General features: G+C 41.3%; 1 protein-coding gene across 2 annotated transcripts in view; it reads right to left on the minus strand.

The window, feature by feature from the left end:
- Positions 1 to 18955, minus strand: part of fbn1 (fibrillin 1) — a 61206-nt gene that overhangs the window by 21551 nt on the left and 20700 nt on the right. For both annotated transcript variants that reach the window (XM_069173700.1, XM_069173702.1), the window contains 23 exons: positions 18776 to 18898; positions 17641 to 17763; positions 16492 to 16644; positions 15757 to 15810; positions 15478 to 15603; positions 15237 to 15362; positions 15015 to 15134; positions 14336 to 14473; positions 14191 to 14241; positions 13960 to 14085; positions 13633 to 13860; positions 13421 to 13546; positions 12381 to 12509; positions 11132 to 11257; positions 9901 to 10026; positions 9680 to 9802; positions 8714 to 8839; positions 8043 to 8168; positions 3393 to 3515; positions 2712 to 2834; positions 2459 to 2584; positions 1021 to 1143; positions 42 to 164 (listed from right to left, as the gene is read on the minus strand). In XM_069173700.1, the coding sequence (XP_069029801.1) occupies positions 42 to 164; positions 1021 to 1143; positions 2459 to 2584; positions 2712 to 2834; positions 3393 to 3515; positions 8043 to 8168; positions 8714 to 8839; positions 9680 to 9802; positions 9901 to 10026; positions 11132 to 11257; positions 12381 to 12509; positions 13421 to 13546; positions 13633 to 13860; positions 13960 to 14085; positions 14191 to 14241; positions 14336 to 14473; positions 15015 to 15134; positions 15237 to 15362; positions 15478 to 15603; positions 15757 to 15810; positions 16492 to 16644; positions 17641 to 17763; positions 18776 to 18898 (2868 nt within the window). The remainder of the gene's footprint in view (positions 1 to 41; positions 165 to 1020; positions 1144 to 2458; positions 2585 to 2711; positions 2835 to 3392; positions 3516 to 8042; positions 8169 to 8713; positions 8840 to 9679; positions 9803 to 9900; positions 10027 to 11131; positions 11258 to 12380; positions 12510 to 13420; positions 13547 to 13632; positions 13861 to 13959; positions 14086 to 14190; positions 14242 to 14335; positions 14474 to 15014; positions 15135 to 15236; positions 15363 to 15477; positions 15604 to 15756; positions 15811 to 16491; positions 16645 to 17640; positions 17764 to 18775; positions 18899 to 18955) is intronic.

The raw sequence follows: 18955 nt of genomic DNA on the forward strand, positions 1-18955 counted from the left end.
CAAATGTCGACAATGTGTAGTGAGAACTTGGTGAGTCTCACCTACACAGCCCACCCGAGTGGGGTTGAGTTCAAAGTCTGCTGGACAGTTACAGTGGTAGCCTCCAGGGATGTTGACACACATTCCATTGGTACAGATGGTCGGGTCGGCACATTCATTGATATCTGAGAAAGAAAAGACAAAGCAACAGTCAATTAAATGCTTCCATCTCCACAAAACTTCTGGCTGCTCTGCACTGGCTGCCTGTAACACACAGGTTTGACTTTAAGCTCCTCCTTCTCACATACAAAGCTCTTAATGGGGTCGGACCGAGTTACATGGCTAACTCTCTGGTTCACTAAGAACACCGAGATCATCTGCTGCTGGCTTATTGGAGGTTCCCAGCAACAGCCGAAAGAAAATTGAGGATTCAGCTTTTGTCAGCTACGCTCCAAAGCTGTGGAACAAACTACCTGTTAGATATCAGGGAAGCTGCTCAGTTAATACTTTTAAAAGAACAAAACATATCACTTTACATCAGCCTTTAACTAGCTACTCTTGAAACTCTCTTGCACTTGAACTGCCACGCCTTTAAAATGCATATTGCTTATTTTATGTTTGAACTCTCTTTGTGTTTAATTTGATGTATTTTATCTGTTTCTTATGCATTTCATCTGTTCTCATGCATCTCGTTTCTTTTCTATATTTTTAAATGTTCCTTTATATGTTTTAATGTGAAACACTACATGTAATTCTCCTGCTGTAAAGCACTTTGAGCTGCATTTCTTTTATATGTGTTTATATGTGTGGGCTATACAAATAAAGTTTATTATTATTAAAACATATGAAAGTTGTCTTGTTTTTGTCAAGAAATAATTATTTGCCACAACAGCAAAGAAAGGAGCAGTGACTTTCCTTTTTTTTTTTTTTTTATCTCACAGGAGATGAGGGCTGTCCCTCCCTTCCTTTTAGATTCTTTCAAATTTCCTCAGTTCCTTGGGGCATTAACAGAGCAGCTGTGTTGGTGTTGACTGGTCTTACCTGTGCAGTTGCCTCCACTCCTGTCCAGTTCATAACCAATGTTACATTCACATCTAAAAAGTCCTGGGATATTCTGGCAGCGTCCGTTGACACAGATGCCAGCGAAGGTACATTCGTCTATGTCTGTAAAAGAGACGGGAAGAGAGAGAGAGAGAGAGAGAGAGAGAGAGAGAGAGAGAGAGAGAGAGAGAGAGAGAGACCCAGCTGTGAGGGATTAGTGGATCATGGGATCATGGTGGAAAATTGGCAGCCAGCAGTAGGAAGTGAAGGCCGCTCACCTCTGCTACAGAATGACAGTTCTGGGGCAAAAAAATGCCCAGACATATCCAGACAGACTCACACACATACACTCTCAGAGCTGAGGCCAAGGTTACGAAATTGTGCTCTTCCACATCATTAGACTCTGCACAAGTCATTACTGTCCAGTCTTGGCTGAGCTGAGGCAGCAAGGACTGGACAGGTTATTTCAGGCTGTTTGACACATGAGCACAATGAGGTCAGTCTGCTCATTCAATTGAATCCAGCAATGCCTTATCACTGTAAGCAGGAATCCCACTTGTCTGCTACCAATCATAAATGTGTTCATATACGACTCTACAGTAGCAGTTATTCAAGTCTACATCCAAGCTTAATACTTTATTATACAAATATAAATCCAACAAACCAATTAAAGCATCCCTAAAAAGAACTGCTGTCTATGGGATTCCTTAATGTGTCAATCACCCAGGTTAGGAATCTAGATATATCTGAAAGGAACACGCAGCTCATGCATCTCAAACGATGACTTGAAAAGAATAAAAGTTTCCAGTCTTTATCAAGTTCCTCTCTCCAAGTCCATTGTTTTTCTGCATCAGGAAATCTCAAATATTGATCTCTCTTTAACTGTACAACATGGACTCTTGCCCAAGTAATAAATAACCCAAGACAACATTGAAGTGTGTGACCACTCAACCTTGCATAAACATATAATGGCTGTTAGCACACTAGCTAACAAACACATAGGATAGAACAGCTGTGATCAGTCTTCATCTGCAAATGTGACCTCTCACGAAAGCATAATAAAAAGCATTTGTCTGACCAGCTGAAGTCTCTGATAGCTAATAGAAGACAACTTGTGCTGTATTCTGCCTTGTCAGCAATCAAAGAGGTTTCTGTTTTTCAATATTTTTGTCGATAATATTTCTCAAGATCTATTGTTGTTGTCAGTCCCATAGAAATACTTGAAAACTACTTTGATTGTGAGCATATTGTGTCCTTCACTTGTCCAGAATACTTCCATTTGAAGGCAGCATCTGTTTAGATCGGTTGTTTCTCCAAACAGGAAAACAAACAAGTAACACCAGACTTCTCTGAATCGTTCAGCGTAATTTAGGATGTGGGCAGCGATTCAGGCTCTGGAACCAGGAAAGTGTGGAAGAGCAGCGTGGTATTGACTTACCCTCGCAGGCCTTGCCATCAGAAGTGGCGATGAAGCCCATGTCACATTCACAGCGGAAGCCTCCTGGCAGATTCAGACAGTGGCCACTTTCGCAGAGGTTGCCGTTCTCTGCACACTCATCGCTGTCTGCAGTGGCGATCACAAAAACACACACACACACACACACACACACACACACACACACGGTCCGTAAACACAAAATGTATCTTATAAACAGACAAAATGGGTTTTAAGATAGTGGTTTGTATGTGACCTGAGCAGTAGAATCCATCTCCAGAGAATCCATCCTTGCACGCACAGCGATATGAGCCCATGGTGTTGAGACAGTCCGCATTGTTGCTGCACATGTGTGTCCCATTCGAACACTCATCCAGGTCTGAAACACATCAAATGCATTAGTCCATCTGTCAAAACCTTTAGACCATATCTGCCTCATAATCTAAATTTATTAATAGCTGGGCACTATAGTTTTAAATAAACGTTACACAAACAGGAATAAATAGTGGATTTTTGAAGGACTATTATTAGACATGGATTAATACAAATCAGTATTTACAGCACCAGAATTCTGTTTGTGGAACTGACTAAAAAAAAAAAAAACTGTTTATGCATAGATTTTAATGGCGGAACATGTCAGTCAGTGCATCAGTGTACATCATTTATCATTTAAGACTGGAAGCTACATTAATAGTTAGTAGATAGTTAATAGCATCACCTCATTTCAGACTAAATTTTCATTCATTTTTCTAGGTTTTTGAATCACAGACATTCCTGTCCTTACAAGATTTTCTCAACTTAAATTTCTTAGAAACTGACAAAACATTACAGAAGTTCAAACTCCTGCCATTTCTATGCATCACTGTATGAAGGTTGTATATACACTACTGATCACATGTGTGCTATTTCAGTGGACCCATTGAGCGGCAGCGTTTACCTGTGCATTTGAGGCCGTTGCCGATCCACCCTGGAGCACAGTTGCACTTGAAGCTGCCAGCTGTGTTGGTACAGGTTGCATGTCTGTCACAGTTATGGGCTCCAATCTCACACTCGTTGATATCTGACAAAGAGGAGACAAACAGGAAGCTGTATGAAGAAAAGTAAACACTGCTCTGATGGTCTGATGATTTGGGTCTGTCTTCTTCATTCCAGCAGGGATCTCCTGGCACTGTGGAGCGAGTTGATGCTCAGTTTGAATTGTATCGAGACAGCAGCAGGAGACAACAGAACTAAATCTTTCTGGCTTACTGTCTTCATCAATGGAAAGCTGTATTTCAGAGCAGAAGGCACAGAGACATCCTCATGATCTCTGATACCAATAGACTTCCTATTTTTTTTTTAATTTAATGAGCAGAGCCAGTCTCTGGATTTTCATTGTTCAAGAGCTGTAAAAAAAAAAGGCCTAGAGGGAGAATGATATCCTAATGCTAATCGCTAAGGTCTGCACTGTCTGAGCTGTATTTCTGAGGTTATTTTAGGCAAAGATTTCCCTCTTCACCACTAGACCCTCAAACTCTGCACCTCTCGTAAAAGGCTTTTGTAACAGAGACATTACAGACGCTCATGTTCGGTTTTCTCACCACCCCAGATGTCAGGTTTGGAAATCTCATCTTTCCAAAACATAATTTCAATAAAAGCGTGGTAAGGGCGCCAACTCTACAAATAAACATTACCTCCCGGCAAAACCATGACAAATATATTTAGACTCTGCCAGTGGATGAAATATTGAGGTACTTAGTACAATACCTTTACTGCATGTGCTAACCTATTGTATGAGCAACATAAAATTAATGTGAACAATTAGTGGCAAATGTGAAAATGTTCCCTGTCCATTAAGCTGTTTATATTTTGTGGGATCCCTATGAAGCTGCTGGTGGTGATACGATCCTCTAAGCACGGCTGTTGATCTTCAACTCTGCTACATGGTACAATGGAAAAACGCTGCATGGGGCTACAACACAACAATGACCACTGCTAGTCTGAAACAAAACACCCCTGTGACCAACACAATACCTGGCCTTGAGCCTGAGGACTGAGTGTTACAAGCCTTGATAGCAATACTGCAGAAATGTGTGTGTTCATGTGGTGTGTCCCTGCAGATCAAGAGAAGCTATGCAATGAACTCGATCAAGATGTTAGGATTTATCAACCCATGAGACACACTCCTCTCTGTGCGTCTGTCTCTGTGAGGGTAGTAATTCAAAACACTGTCAATTAGAGATTAGCACTGCTGGTTTACAGTCTTCCTGAGGAGAAGGCATGGTATATTTACACTGCATCTGATAACAGGGTTAATGTGAGGCCTGGGAGCAAATGAATCTCTCTGGATTACAGACGGAATTAACGATCATTTCCACTGAGCCTTTGATGACAGAAAGAGCACAACAAACACACACACACACACACACACACACACACACACACACACACACACACACACACACACACACACACACACACACACACACACACACACACACACACACACACACACAGACATATAGAAATTAGAAGTGCAAACAAGGGTTGTTCCATGCGAGAAGCGTGTCAGCGATTATAGCTGGTGTCAAAGAAGACGTTTGATTAAACTGGGATAATGTATGACAGATGAAAAAAAAGGTTTGAAAAGGGATAGTAGACATTTACACATCTGCCTACCTGACTGTCTAGCTGCCTCCCAGTTTGTATAGTTGCCAGATCGAATGTCTGTTTATCTGCTTAACTTTCTGTCTCTCTGTCTGCTTGTGTATCCTGATATATGTCTGACATTCATAAGCCAGCATAGATGTAGTGCTGCTGGAGGACTGGAATCCCTTATTTTTCTCCATATGAGAAAACAATTTGTTCACAGCTCTCGTGACCCAGTTGAAATTCATTTACATGTTTAAATGCTTGAATCATCTATAAAGTGTGTGCCATGCAGGAGAGCCAATAAAAACAAATGGACTGGTCATCGTTGTCATGTTGACTTTAACGTGTTGATACATGCACGGTGTCAACTCAAAGCCTCGTTTTGATCCGCTACCGTTTGCCCTGTTAAAGTTACTGCATTACACCTTAATACAAACTGAGAAATTCCTATATGCGTTCCAAATTAAAAGCCCTCTAATATTTCAGTAGACAGAAACCCGTCATTTCTTAACAAGGCTTTTATTGTGAAACATTTGCAGGAAAGTGTTGCGAACAATCGAGCAATCATACATTAGATGAATAATCCAGAACAACCGATGAAAATAGCATGATTATGATGTTGGCTTTTCAAAATAAAAGCAATGAAAGTATTAATTATTGACTATTATATGTAAATCTGCCACCGCAGGAACAGTAGTTAAGCAACCTTAGAAACTGGCCATAACTTATGTGTGCTCGTCCGCTTCAATACTCCGACAAATAGCACTATACCCTTTAATATCGACCATGTGATCTCTTGAACTGACTCACTTCTCTGCAGTTGAATGGTCCTCACTTCCTTATGTTGCCAATGACATGTTTTGGAAGTATTTTTTCACTGTTTATGTTTTAGACTACATGCTGTCTACTTCTATGTGTGAGTAGAATCATGAGCTGACATTAACCACCATACAGAACAGAATTAAAGCGAGATTATATGGCAATTATAGGACAACGGTAAATATAAAAAATATACTGTTATATCAACGCAAGTAGAGAAGAGTCATTAAGTAAATAAACTGACTCAATAATGTCAGTAACACCGCAATATCAATTTTAAGCTGGCTAATATTAAATATTAGCCAATATAAAATGCTTGTCATACCATGAAGAAGCAGTTAAAGTGAGGCGAGGTGACCACAAGTGTCATTAGAAGGATAGTGTTTAATATTATAATGTAGTATAACAGGAGCCAAAGTGACTCAGTCATGTCACAATATCTATCTCAAGTTTGCTAACATTAGCCACCATAAGGCACTGATCATACTCGGGTTTACTTTACTGCTTTTCACTTCAAACTTCTCATTGTAAACTGAAGATCGTGTAATTTATTGTTTTTAAACTTACAAAGTCTCACTTTAACTCAAATTGTTTGACTGTTTAGTCATTTAGCTTTTAGATGATAACAAAAACATACTTAATCTTTTATTTTGATCCCCCCTTTAAGTCACTCCCATACTCGTAAACTCCACCAATACATCTCCACCCAGTCCGAACTTTCCAACACATGCAAAGACACAAAAGTGCTTAAGTGTACATACAAATACTCACACCCTGCCCATAAGTTCTGAGAAAAAAAATTTGTGTTGTGGAATAAAAACAGAAATAATTCTTGTGGGAGCTTCATCAACAGCTGGATCAGATCTGGATTTGAGAGCACCACTTACTTATTAACACTCACACTCACGCGAGAAGATTTAGTCCACACATACCAACGTGGTCACATAAGTCTATTCAACAATGACAACCAATTTCTTCTGCATTTTTTGGTCTGAATATATTGGAAGGGGATCTGTTCCAAAAAGAGTAGTAGGTTTTGTTCAATTGTCCATAACAAGACATCCTGCCTGCCTGAGAGGAATTAGCGTCTTGATTCCCCGGTCTGGGGCTGAAATTCCAAACCTGTGATTCAGAACCGGCTGCTTTGCTGCAATCCCAGCTTTCTCAAAACAAGAAAAATACTGTATGCACGAGTGTGTGTGTGTGTGTGTGCGTGTGTGTGTGTGTGTGTGTATGTGTGTGTGTGTGTGTGCGTGTGTGTGTGTGTGTGTGTGTGTGTGTGTGTGTGTGTGTGTGTGTGCGTGTGCGTATGCTTCAGAAAAAACAGCATTTTGGGTCTGAAGGAGGACGTGGTGCTGCTGACTGTGTCTGACTCATTTTCGAGACAGGGCCAGATATTACAGATACACTGGCCAAACTCACAGCTAGCCCTCAATCACAAACTATTTAAGTGGCCTTATAAATCAGACTTAATTCTGCCTAGACAAGAAGGGAGTCCAAACTAGCAAGGCACTTTAGCGGCCGGATGGACTTTGTGTATATGTGTTTTGGAGCTGTTACAGGTGATTACGTGCTGCAGAACACTTCCAACCATCACGTAATGTTTAACTGACCACAATGAAAGAGCAACAAAAGAAATAAACAAAAGTGCAATGTGATGCATACATATGACGGAAGATAATGATCTCACTGCTGCTGCTGCTGTTGCTGCTGGTGCTTGTGTCTGTCTGTCTGTGTGTGTGTTAACGTATTTGTGTTTGTGAGCGTGTTTCTCATCAAGTCAGACAGGAGCTCTTGAATGAGGGTGACTCATGTCAGAGCTGCTTCTGGTTAGCCAGACATTCTCCTCGCATCCTCTCATTTCTCACCTCTCCATTCAACTACCTTTCACTAATGCCTTTTAACAACACCCCCCCACCCCACACACACACACACACCCACACACACACACACACCCACACACACACACACACACACACACACACACACACACACACACACACACACACACACACACACCTTCCTCACCACTTAATTAGCAGCAGACCTCGACTGACTCATCCTCCTTTCACTCCCGTCCACTGACATAGCATTTTGTTTGTGGCTCTAAATGCTTGTGTGTGTTTGTTTCGCTCACCTGTGCAGCCTGTGGTTCCCTTGCGCACCGAGTATCCGAGGTCACAGTGGCAGATGAATGATCCTTTAGTGTTCTCACAGTTTCCACTCAGACAGATGTTTGGGTTCAGCTCGCACTCATCAACATCTAGACAGGAAGGGTAGACGAAGACAATCAAGAATGTTAATATATGTAAACACAACTACAAAAAAGAAAGAGTTTATGACGTTTACTAAAACTGAGTTAGCAGTTGTTGATCCGGCCTGCCAAACAGGTTTTAAAAGCTTTTAAAGTGAGTCATAAAAGAATAACTTCATGAACTATATTAAGGCTTTAAAATGTGTTTACTTTGAATAAATACAGCAATAATAGAGTGTGTGTTTGTGCAGACACATTTAGAAGTCCTTATATCACTGATGTCAAGTTTTTGTTTTTTCACTCAGTGGAACCAAACATCTAAATGTCACACATTCCTCCCTGCTTGGCCCAACAACGTTCAACATCTTGTAAATTAACAACAATAGACTCGTAGATTTGATTCATTAAGGCTTGTCTCATGACTCATGTCTTGGGCAACCTTGATGTTGTTTCAGTAAATCTCAGAGAACCCCATGGATCTAATAAGTGCAAAGCTGAAGTGGGGTGTAGCAGCAGCAGTGTTTTATTTTGAACAGAAAATGCACATCTGTTACCTAAGCAGGTCTTCATATCCTCAGATGACATGAAGCCGTCAAAGCACAAACACTGGTAAGTCCCTGGGGTGTTGGTACATTGGCCTCCGTCACAGATGTCCGGGCTTTCCTCACACTCATCAATATCTGAAAATTGGGGACAAGAGACGCAGAAAGGCAAATCAAAAAGGAAATGGGAGTAGGCAAAGTGTAGAGGTCAGGAAAAAGAACATTTTTACACCAAGAAATGTTTCTAAAAGAACATCAAGAACATCAAGAACAACAGGAAACCAAGCTACTTTATGGATGCACACGAGGCAGAATACAGGACTAACTATAGATTCTGGTGTGCATTTACTTTTTCACTCAAAAAAAGTCAGGTTAATTCAAGACAGAGCTTGTGCAATAAACTCAACATTACACTTAAAAATACTCTCAAATTACCGCTGCACTGCCTTCATCTGTGTCTATTTATCTGTCTCTGGTAATTAAAGGAATAAGTCACAAGAGTCAGTCTATGATCAGCTCATGAAACCTGCCGTCATTTTCCAAAATTAACACCGGCGAAGCACGAAATTCTGTTAGACTCTGCCAGCATCCCCAATAAACACCATCTATCACTGTCTGTTAACATTTTGAAGTTAATAATGAATGAACAGTCTTCAGATTAAGTATTTTTCTGTGAGAGTGTATGTTTCCTTTAAACATGTGCCAGCCAAATCACAGCAATGTCTCTCTATTGTATATACAAGGTTTCTCAATGAGCTGCTTTATTCCTGCTCTTAAATCCGGTCTCTCCAAACACAAACTTTGAAGTATTTTTGTACTACATTGTGTGTGATGTTTAAAAAACCTGAATGTCAATGAAAGGCAGTTTGCTTCAGCTACCACGTCTGACGAATAGGGCAAAAGTAAATCTAAAAATGTGCCTACTACGAAACACTCAAAGGACAAAAGATAAAATATGATGGCCACACAGCTACTTACCAGTACAGCTTCTCAGATCAGGCATCAGGGCGTATCCATTGTGGCAGCTGCACTCGTAGCTGCCCTCTGAGTTAGTACAGAAAGTCTCGCAGCCACCATTCTCAATGGTACACTCGTCAATGTCTGAGGGGCAGAAAAAAAAAAAATCCATATATCGATGCTGTAAAGCCTCAATAAAATCAAAAGATATGTATTTGTAAGAAACGTTGTTCGAAACGTACCGACACATTCCAGTCGGTTCTCAGTAGATTTGTATCCAGTGTCGCAGGCACACTGGTAGCGGCCGATCATATTGACACACTGGCCGTTCTTGCACAGCCTGTCACTCAACTCACACTCATTGATATCTGTGAAAGAACAAAACAATTATTACATTCAGACTTTATATTAAAAAAAAAAAAATCAACAAGAATAACCCACATGTTTAAAGCTGAAGATGCTAACAGAATGTCGACATGAAGTTTAAAGACAAGTCAGGATGGAGTAAACAGAAAGAAGTCATGGCTAACACTAAAAAAGATATTCATTATCTAATAAACTATTTTCTTGATTAACTGATAAATCAATAATAAAAAATAAAAAAGACAAGGTGAACAGTTTCAATGATGTTTTATTGTTTTTAGGTAGTGAAAAAGAAAAGAAATTCGCTTAATGGCCTGTGACTGAGCATTCGGCCATGGACTGAAACCTGCATTAGGTCATGAGAATGACACCAAGTGAATAATGCATGATAAAATCAATCCGTGCAATTAACTAATCATGGGACTTGGGAAACTAGACAGCACGGGAAAAGTCATAAAAAAATTCTCCAGTCAATTACCTGCTCAAGTAAACTACACACAAAACTAACTCACCGGAAGAGCCTTCATCAGGAAGGCCCTATGCAGAGCAGGTACAAAACCTACATAACATAACATGATGGCTGAATCTTTGCCAATTATCCGCTGAAAACTCAACACATGCTGCATCCTAAAAGCAGAACTTTCAAAATAAAAGTACATTACACAATAGTAAAAGCTTCTCTACAATCTAAATAGTGAAAAACACAATACAAAATAACGATACCATTTAAGACCTCAATAAATAATAAAAAGCAAGAAATTAAAAGATGTATTTCAATACCCTTTCTTTGTATACAGTACATATGTCAACACACACAGAATGGCCTTCGTTCATATCAGCCATCAAACAATATAAACCCCACACATTAACAGACGTCATTCAAACACGCCCACTCCACATACAGCCCCAGTGAGCCCACACATAAAGGCAGAAACAGGGAGAGCTGGAGGGGGATGAACCAAAGCTCTGTCTGTTCTGTGACAACATCCCCACTCACTAGTAAGAACAGAAATTTCATCCTGCTGCACATTTTACTCAAAGAAGGGAGAAAAAGAAGAAAGAGGAAAAGATTTAGGGAGAACTGTCCCCGTTGATGACATCAGCACTCACCTAAACAGGCCGAGCCATCGGGAGCGATCTCGTGTCCCTCCGGGCAAATGCACTGGAAGCTGCCCTCTGTGTTTATACAGTCACCTCCCCGGCAGAGCAGAGGGTTCCTCTCACACTCATCGATGTCTGACAGTGGAAGAACACACATACACACACACACACACACACACACACACACACACACACAAAAACACAAGCACGCACGCACACACAGTTGTTAGGGTTCAGTCTCACTCAGGCTGGTTTCCAATGAAACCCACTGGACTGATAACTTCACAATTGTGTTTCCAGTTTAAGAGAGATTGTGGGACCAGCAGTCAGGAGGCACTTGTTGCATAATGAAGCAGCAGCTCCATGGGAGCATTGTAATAAAGTGAGTAAAACCGATGTATAATTTGTTTTTAGTAGTTAATTTTGGTTAGCCTCTTAGCCCAGTCAGTACCAACAGCTTATGATTGCAACATTGCCCACATTATTTCCAGTTCCAGCTGCTTTTTTCACCGCAGCGAGCGAGTAAATTTTGTCTTGCCAATTTTGGTCTCAAGGTGGCTTTAAGCCAACAAAAGTATGGAGACTCTCTGTTTTGTGTATGATTTCTCCCAAGAATTTAATCAAATAGCATCAAAGGCAAACCAGAACAGAAATAGAGCATTAAGTCTTTTCACAGATGGGAGAACATTAGGACTTGTGGCTGCATGTAAAAAATCATTTTGGTGGGTAGCTGATTGTGTGTGTCCCTCACATGCGGGTCAGCTATGGTATGTAATAAAGAATAATTATCTTTAAGACTTTATGGACCAGTTTTGCAAAGTGATTGTGACAACACTCAGGCTTCCCAGACGAGGCCCTTTCAACACCCCACTTGGGTATAAATAAAGTCAGTTTAACTCTCCTTCTTTCTCACATAGACACACATGTATATACAAATGCACACAGCCTGCAAATTTCATATTACATCATCCGTCTAAACAGAGAACACCTCATCCAGAGCTTACGGCCCAAGAGGAAGCTCAGATTGTGTGGCAGACCTGTCGTACACTTGGAGCACTTAATTGGCTGGCCGAGTTCTCTGCTCTCAGATAACGCCACTTTAATAGGGTGTGTGAGAGACTTGTTAAGGAGATCGAGTTTCTCACTCATGTTCCTCAAAGACTCACAGTCTCTGAACCAAATCATCTAAAGAAGAGATGATTAAATGGATGCATATTCAGTCTCGTCAGGTGCTGCTGTGTGAGGATTCATGACTCACCCATGCAGTTCTTCATCATCATGAAGCCGCTCTCGTAACCCTCTAAGCACTCGCACTCAAAATCTCCCGCCGTGTTGACGCACCTTCCCTGTCCGCAGAGGTCCGGAGAGATGCGGCACTCATCGATGTCTACGTGGAAGGAAAGCAACAAAACTCAGCCAGTTAAACCTTTCCTTTAAACTGCTTTAAAATCATTTACTGGTTTTAAAATTTAAGGTATGAAGTACCAAATAGGACAAACAAATCATGAAAGCACAAAATATTTGACAAAAGATTACTGCATGAAAGAAAGACTACAATAAGATTAACAGGATTCTTCCATTGACTAAAGGCCTGATCCCTTTTCATTTTAATCCACATTTTGAAACACTTAACTCAAAGACTTTGAGCTGGGATCTCATTTATATGGGGTTAAAAGGTCGCAGATATCATGTACGCACCAGGAGCCTATAAATGATTTCAGAATAAAGAAATGGCACCGGCATTTATACCTAAAGGGATATATGCACATTTAAACAGCGCAGCAATGCAGCTAAGCAGACTACAGGGACCAGCTCCAACAAGTCCAAAGCAGCCGCCAGCCTCGCATTAAACCGAATAAGCTGAATGGAGGCTTTACACCACTCCAGTGTAATTAGTGTTGGCAGAGGGATTCAAAGAGGGGGACTGATGAAGAATGGCGAGACTTGTAGAGACGCAATGGAGCTGCAGTACTGTTATAGCTGATGTTCAGAAAACATTTCAGTTAAAAATAGAAGACACATGTGGGTCAGATCCAACATTATTAGCTAAATGTATTTCATTTCTGATTCATCTTTCAACGACAATGAATCACCTGGGTTCTTTTGCATTTTGTCTAGGAAATGTAAGGAACACTACAAATATTTTTATCGCAATTTCCCAAAAGCCATAGGTGGCTTGAGTCGCTGTTTCACGTTTACCTAGATAAATGACTTAAAAATAAATTATCAAATGGTTGTTGATTGATGTCTTTGTCGACTAACAGACTGAAATCAGCTGATTACTTCTTTACTACTCACCAGTGCAATTCCTCTCATCGGAGTCCAGAGCGTAGCCGTTATCACAGCGACAACGGAAGCTGCCGATGGTGTTCCTGCACCTCCCATTTGAGCACAGGGTGTTTATCATCCTGCACTCGTTTATATCTAAGGTACAGAGCAGAGGGATAAAGGCAGGTGAGCGATGATGAAACAACCCAGGCAGTCCATGCAGTCTGTGAACAGTACAATACCTTTAAGGAAGGGTCTGCCATTGATGAAGTCTCCCCTATGTGAGAAGCCTGGGCCTCGAGGACAGAGCTGGGTGTAGTCTGGAGTGCCCTTCTCTGGACATTCATCACATTCGGGGCCCCAGGCGACACCAACTGAGCAGCAGCAGGCATCCACACGGTGCTTCCCTGGGATCGGAGCCCCGCAGCGCTCATCCTCATGGGTGAGGTAACACTGCTCCGTACGCAGGTCTGGAAGTCAATGACACATATTTTGTGTGTACTTGAATATGAAGTAGTATAAATTATTTAAATGCACATAAGATGACCACTACACTTATGAACACCTACCGATGCACGTCCTGCCGCTGACATCAACAGTCATTCCTGGAGGGCACTGGCAGAAGAAGGAGCCCGGTGTGTTGATGCACTTGCCATTGATGCACACTCCAGGAAACACTTGACACTCATCCACATCTGACAGTGAGCAGAACAAGAACACACCAACATCAACAAACAAAGTTTAGTGTTTCACATTACTGCAATAAAAACACAAGTCCAGGTCATCAAAGCAGTGCTTACCTTCACAGACATTTCCTCGGGCTCTTGCAAAGCCTTTAGTGCAGATACGATCTGAAAAAAAAAGGGGAGGGCACAAAATACATCGTCAGCCAATAAAGTCATTTCACAAAACAAATTAAAAGCATTGCAAGCAAATATTGATCACCTTTTTCACATTTGGCACAAGGGCTGTTCCAGGCTTCTCCCAGTGTGGCGCAGCAGTGGGACTTCAGTGTTGCCCCGTTTATGTTGACCTCACAGCGATTATTGACAATCTTCAACCAGCAGGTGCTCTTAGTAGTCTCTGTTTTACGAAACAAGCCTCATAGTTACTAGACATCCACAAGACACATGTGACTGGTTAGACACAAATATAACAATAAATGATCTCTACTGCTGTCGTAAAATGTTGGAAATAGCTGATTGTCTTTAATGATCAACTTGTCCTGGACATAGAAAAGATTTTCTCCAGACTTCACAAATTTTATCTCTCTGTTTTGTCAAAGTAAGAGCTTATGTCACTCAAATGCTCCAAGTTTTTATGTTTTGCAAAAAAGTAATGGGGGCAATTTAATATAGTTTATCACTCAGCTGCTGCAATGTTAAACTGGAGGCTAGACAGTTTTCATGTTAATAAAAAAAAGTGGAACAAGTGCTTTTCTAAAAAGCCATATTCATCTAATTCCAACACTTGATATTAATAAATGATCTGTATGAATAAATAAAATTATTATCTTCTTTTTTGAATATTTTTGCTGTTTTTACATTGAATAAGTAAACACTATGCCAACTAAAGTGTTGTTTTGGTGAAGATGTCAAACACAAACAACATGATGCTCACTTACCGATACACTCCAACCCAGAGCTGTCCAGCGAACTCCCCGTTGAACACAAACACACATAGGAGCCTTGGCTGTTCATACACTCTCCGTTAACACAGGGGCTAGACTCACACTCATCCACATCTGTGGAGGACAAAAACAAACACCAGATTCATTTTTTAATTTTTTTGTATCTCCTTGATAAAGTGACATTGTTCTTTAAAACAGAATAAACAAGTGCCTGACCTTCACAGACGTCTGTTTCAGGATCAAAGCGAAATCCTTTGGGACACTGACAAGTGAAACTCCCTGGCGTGTTCCTGCACAGACCATTGTCACACAGCAGCCTGTTCATCAGACACTCATCAATATCTGAGGAAAAACACAGACAGAGACACATGAGGACATTCCTGAAACTGGCTTCTGATATCGAGACCATATACTTAAATTTTCCAAGAAGACAGACATTATAGAGCAGTTCACCCACCAATACAGTTTTGGCCTGTCACGTCCACCTCAAAGCCTTCATTGCAGGTGCATTTGTACGTCCTCAGCATATTCTCACACACTCCGTTCTGGCAGATGTCAGGGTCGAGGGCGCATTCGTTAATATCTGAGAAGGCAGAGAATAAGCTGCTGAACATGAGAGGGAGAAAAAAAAACGCAAAGCAATAACTGCCTCGAATTTATGTAGCCCTGTTTGGTTTCTTTGTGGTCAGTGTTTTAAAACCAGTGGAATCCATACAGACGAGCTCGTGTGCATTACCTCTTCCATCGCCGGTTATGCCGATGCTATTGGGGCACAGAGCCAGGAACTCAGCTGCAGCAAAAACACACAAAATAGCACAGTTTGGTTGATAAAAGGAGAAATAACAGCGTTTGGGAAAATATCACATTTGCCAAAATCCAACAAATCTCAGAGCAAGAAACTTAATACCATGTCATTATCCATTTACATGCGTTCTCATTTAGCCTAGATGTGTATAAAAGCGTCTCTTAATGTGGTGCAGCTCTGGCGTCTTTTGATATAGAAACTTTAATTGGTAGGACTAATGAGTAGTGACTGGATGACATGTGTGTGTGTGTGTGTGTGTGTGTGTGTGTGTGTGTGTGTGTGTGTGTGTGTGTGTGTGTGTGTGTGTGTGTGTGTGTGTGTGTGTGTGTGTGTGTGCGGGTGCGGGTGCGGGTGAGTGTGTGTGTGCAATGTGGAGGCTCAGTGATTCCTAACTGGGGGGCGTCTCTGTTAAATAACTTGACTTCATGACCGCCATTCTGTCATTTCTGAAATCCAAGCTGGTATGCAGAGACACAATATTTCATCTGGTTATTGTGACTCTGACAGGTGTGTTTTGAATCAAACACAAGCTGTGTGTGTGTGTGTGTGTGTGTGTGTGTGTGTGTGTGTGTGTGTGTGTGTGTGTGTATGTCCATGTTTGTATGCGCTGGGCAGCAGGAGGGGGATTCCTATGTGTAAAGGGTGGAGTGATTTGAATATCCGTACCAGAGCTTTGCGGTGGGCAGGGTTGGCAGGGCTCCCCGTAGGCGTACTCTGTGCTGGCACAGCAGCACTCCGACTTGGTCACAGCTCCAAATAAAGGCCGAACACACTGCCCTCGCTTGTAGCCACCATAACACGTACTGCGCATATGTGTGTCTGTTCGGGACAAAACAAGATAGACACAATGTGTGTGTGAGAGAGATGAGGAAAGAGATCTGGAAAGAGGCTGCAGACAGACTGGAAGAGAGAGAAAGAGAGGCAGGAGTCACAAGCTTCAATAAACAACAACACTGGCAAATCAAATGGTTGTTCTCTCTCCGTAATATCCAGGGATTTGAGGCATTCTCCTGCACTGATATCATCCTGTCGAACACTCACCGAGACCGAACAACAGCATTTCAACACTTCCCACACAATTTGTAAAGAAATGTCATTTGTAGAGTGTTGAAAATAAAGGAATAAATAGCTCTGTTCCCTGGGTACTACTCCAGGGGACTACAGCACCAGAGGGCAGGGAAACATTTATCAGTAATGATCAACACATGTTTAATGATACTGAGCATGTGGTTGCAGCAGGTTAACAGGATATGCTATTGATGAAGTTTATTGTGATGGGCTTATTTTGTGTTTCATCACATTCAGTTCAGCTTGTTTTTAATCACAGATGTTTAAAATATTTGCGTTGTGGTTATTCTGGTTTACATATGGAGACAATTGTGGGATGAATCCCTCTTAAAAATGTGCTCCTCCGTAGCTTTTATCTGTTCTTGTAAAGTGGAACAAACATTTTGACCATTCACTGGTTAGATAATAAAGGCACATATATGTGCTTGTGGAAAGTGACAAGTTTTTCTGAAAGTAGTCAATGACTTTTTCAAACAAAGGTGCTGTAACTAAAAAACGGATTTTTTTTTTTTATCTTCTATGTGCGGCAACAGAAAACTTTAAAAGAAGTTGCAGCCAGACTGAAACTTTGGAGACACATGCTACGTACAAAAAGAGGGTGTTTGTGTTGCCTTCAATATCTTCTGAAACAAAAATAGATGGCTATCTATCTTCACCTAAAGAGGGGCTGATGTGAGATCACAGTTTTCCCTAATATCCAAAATGAACACATGAAGCGTTCGTGGAAACAAAACTACAGTTACTTACCAACACAGACCCGACCGTCGAGGCCCACTGCCATCCCAGCCATGCACTCACAGCGGAAGGATCCCTCCGTGTTGACGCAGTGGCCGTTCATGCACATGCCTGGAGTCGCACACTCATCTATGTCTATAAACAGGCAAACAAAATCCATTGTTCATAAACAGTTAGACACAAAGAACCTCAAAAATGTTTAAAATACATGTCCTACTAAAGCAGTCTTTATTAAAATCATCAGGTCTTGATTCATTTACTGAATAATAGAGCCAAAACTGCTGCACAGTTTCAGTTTTATAACCTCAACTAAGAACACATTCTTCTCCTTCCTCTTTATTCCCACACCGTATCACAATAATTATGTGAACAGGGATATGGCATAGACGCACAACTGTGTGTTTATGTAGTGTGTGTGTGTGTGTGTGTGTGTGTGTGTGTGTGTGTGTGTGTGTTCTCTTTGGGTGTGTTGGGGGACGGACAGACTGCAGAGAGAGACAATGAGGCCCCAGGGCCCCTTCAGACTACACATTTCATTAATGGCTGCAAACATTAGCACACTTCACCCGACCCTACCCTCCTGTTTATCTATTCTCTCATGACTCAAACAGATCAGTGTCTCTGAGATCAAACGTCTGGATCTGAAATCATGCGGGGCAAAATGGCTGCAGGTCACGCCAACAAAAGACTGTTCTTTCCAGTGCTTTTTTTTTTTTTTTTTTAACTTGTTAGGTAGTAAATATTTTAAACACTTTATTTATTTATTCTAAATTGTTGTTTTTTTGCACCATGTTGTTGCAGCATGTCATTTTCAAGAGAAAAGCCAAACATCTTTTCCCTTGAAAAGACAAGTTTATGGAAGGCTGTCTGCAAGAATCTCAAAATAGGCGGGCCCCAGCTATCCATATGTCCAGCTGGCCGGGACACAGGGATTTTTCCAAGGCTTTTAGGGGGATTTTTGCCCTGAGTGCTGAGACTCACATAACAGAACTACTAACATGCCAGAGAGGTAGCCACCCTCCAAGCATAGCTAAAAATGCAGATCAGAAGAATAACAGACTCAGTATATATTCTGCTGATGTAGCGAGTAAGCATGTCAATGTAGAGATGTGATCTTAAGAATCTGTGGGGTCTCTGACAAACATACCGACACACATGCGTCCACTGGTGTCGAGCAGGAATCCAGGTTTACAGATGCATTTAAAGCTGCCATCTTCATTGATACACAGTCCGTTGAGGCACATGTTCCTGATCAGACACTCGTCCTGGTCTGTGGACGAACACAAATTAAACAATAGATTGATAGCAGTACAGTTGGATCCCTGGT

The sequence above is a fragment of the Embiotoca jacksoni genome, unplaced genomic scaffold (assembly GCF_022577435.1).
Source record: "Embiotoca jacksoni isolate LCO1_2020_lvr unplaced genomic scaffold, fEmbJac1.0.p SCAF_6, whole genome shotgun sequence".
Lineage (NCBI taxonomy): Eukaryota > Metazoa > Chordata > Actinopteri > Embiotocidae > Embiotoca > Embiotoca jacksoni.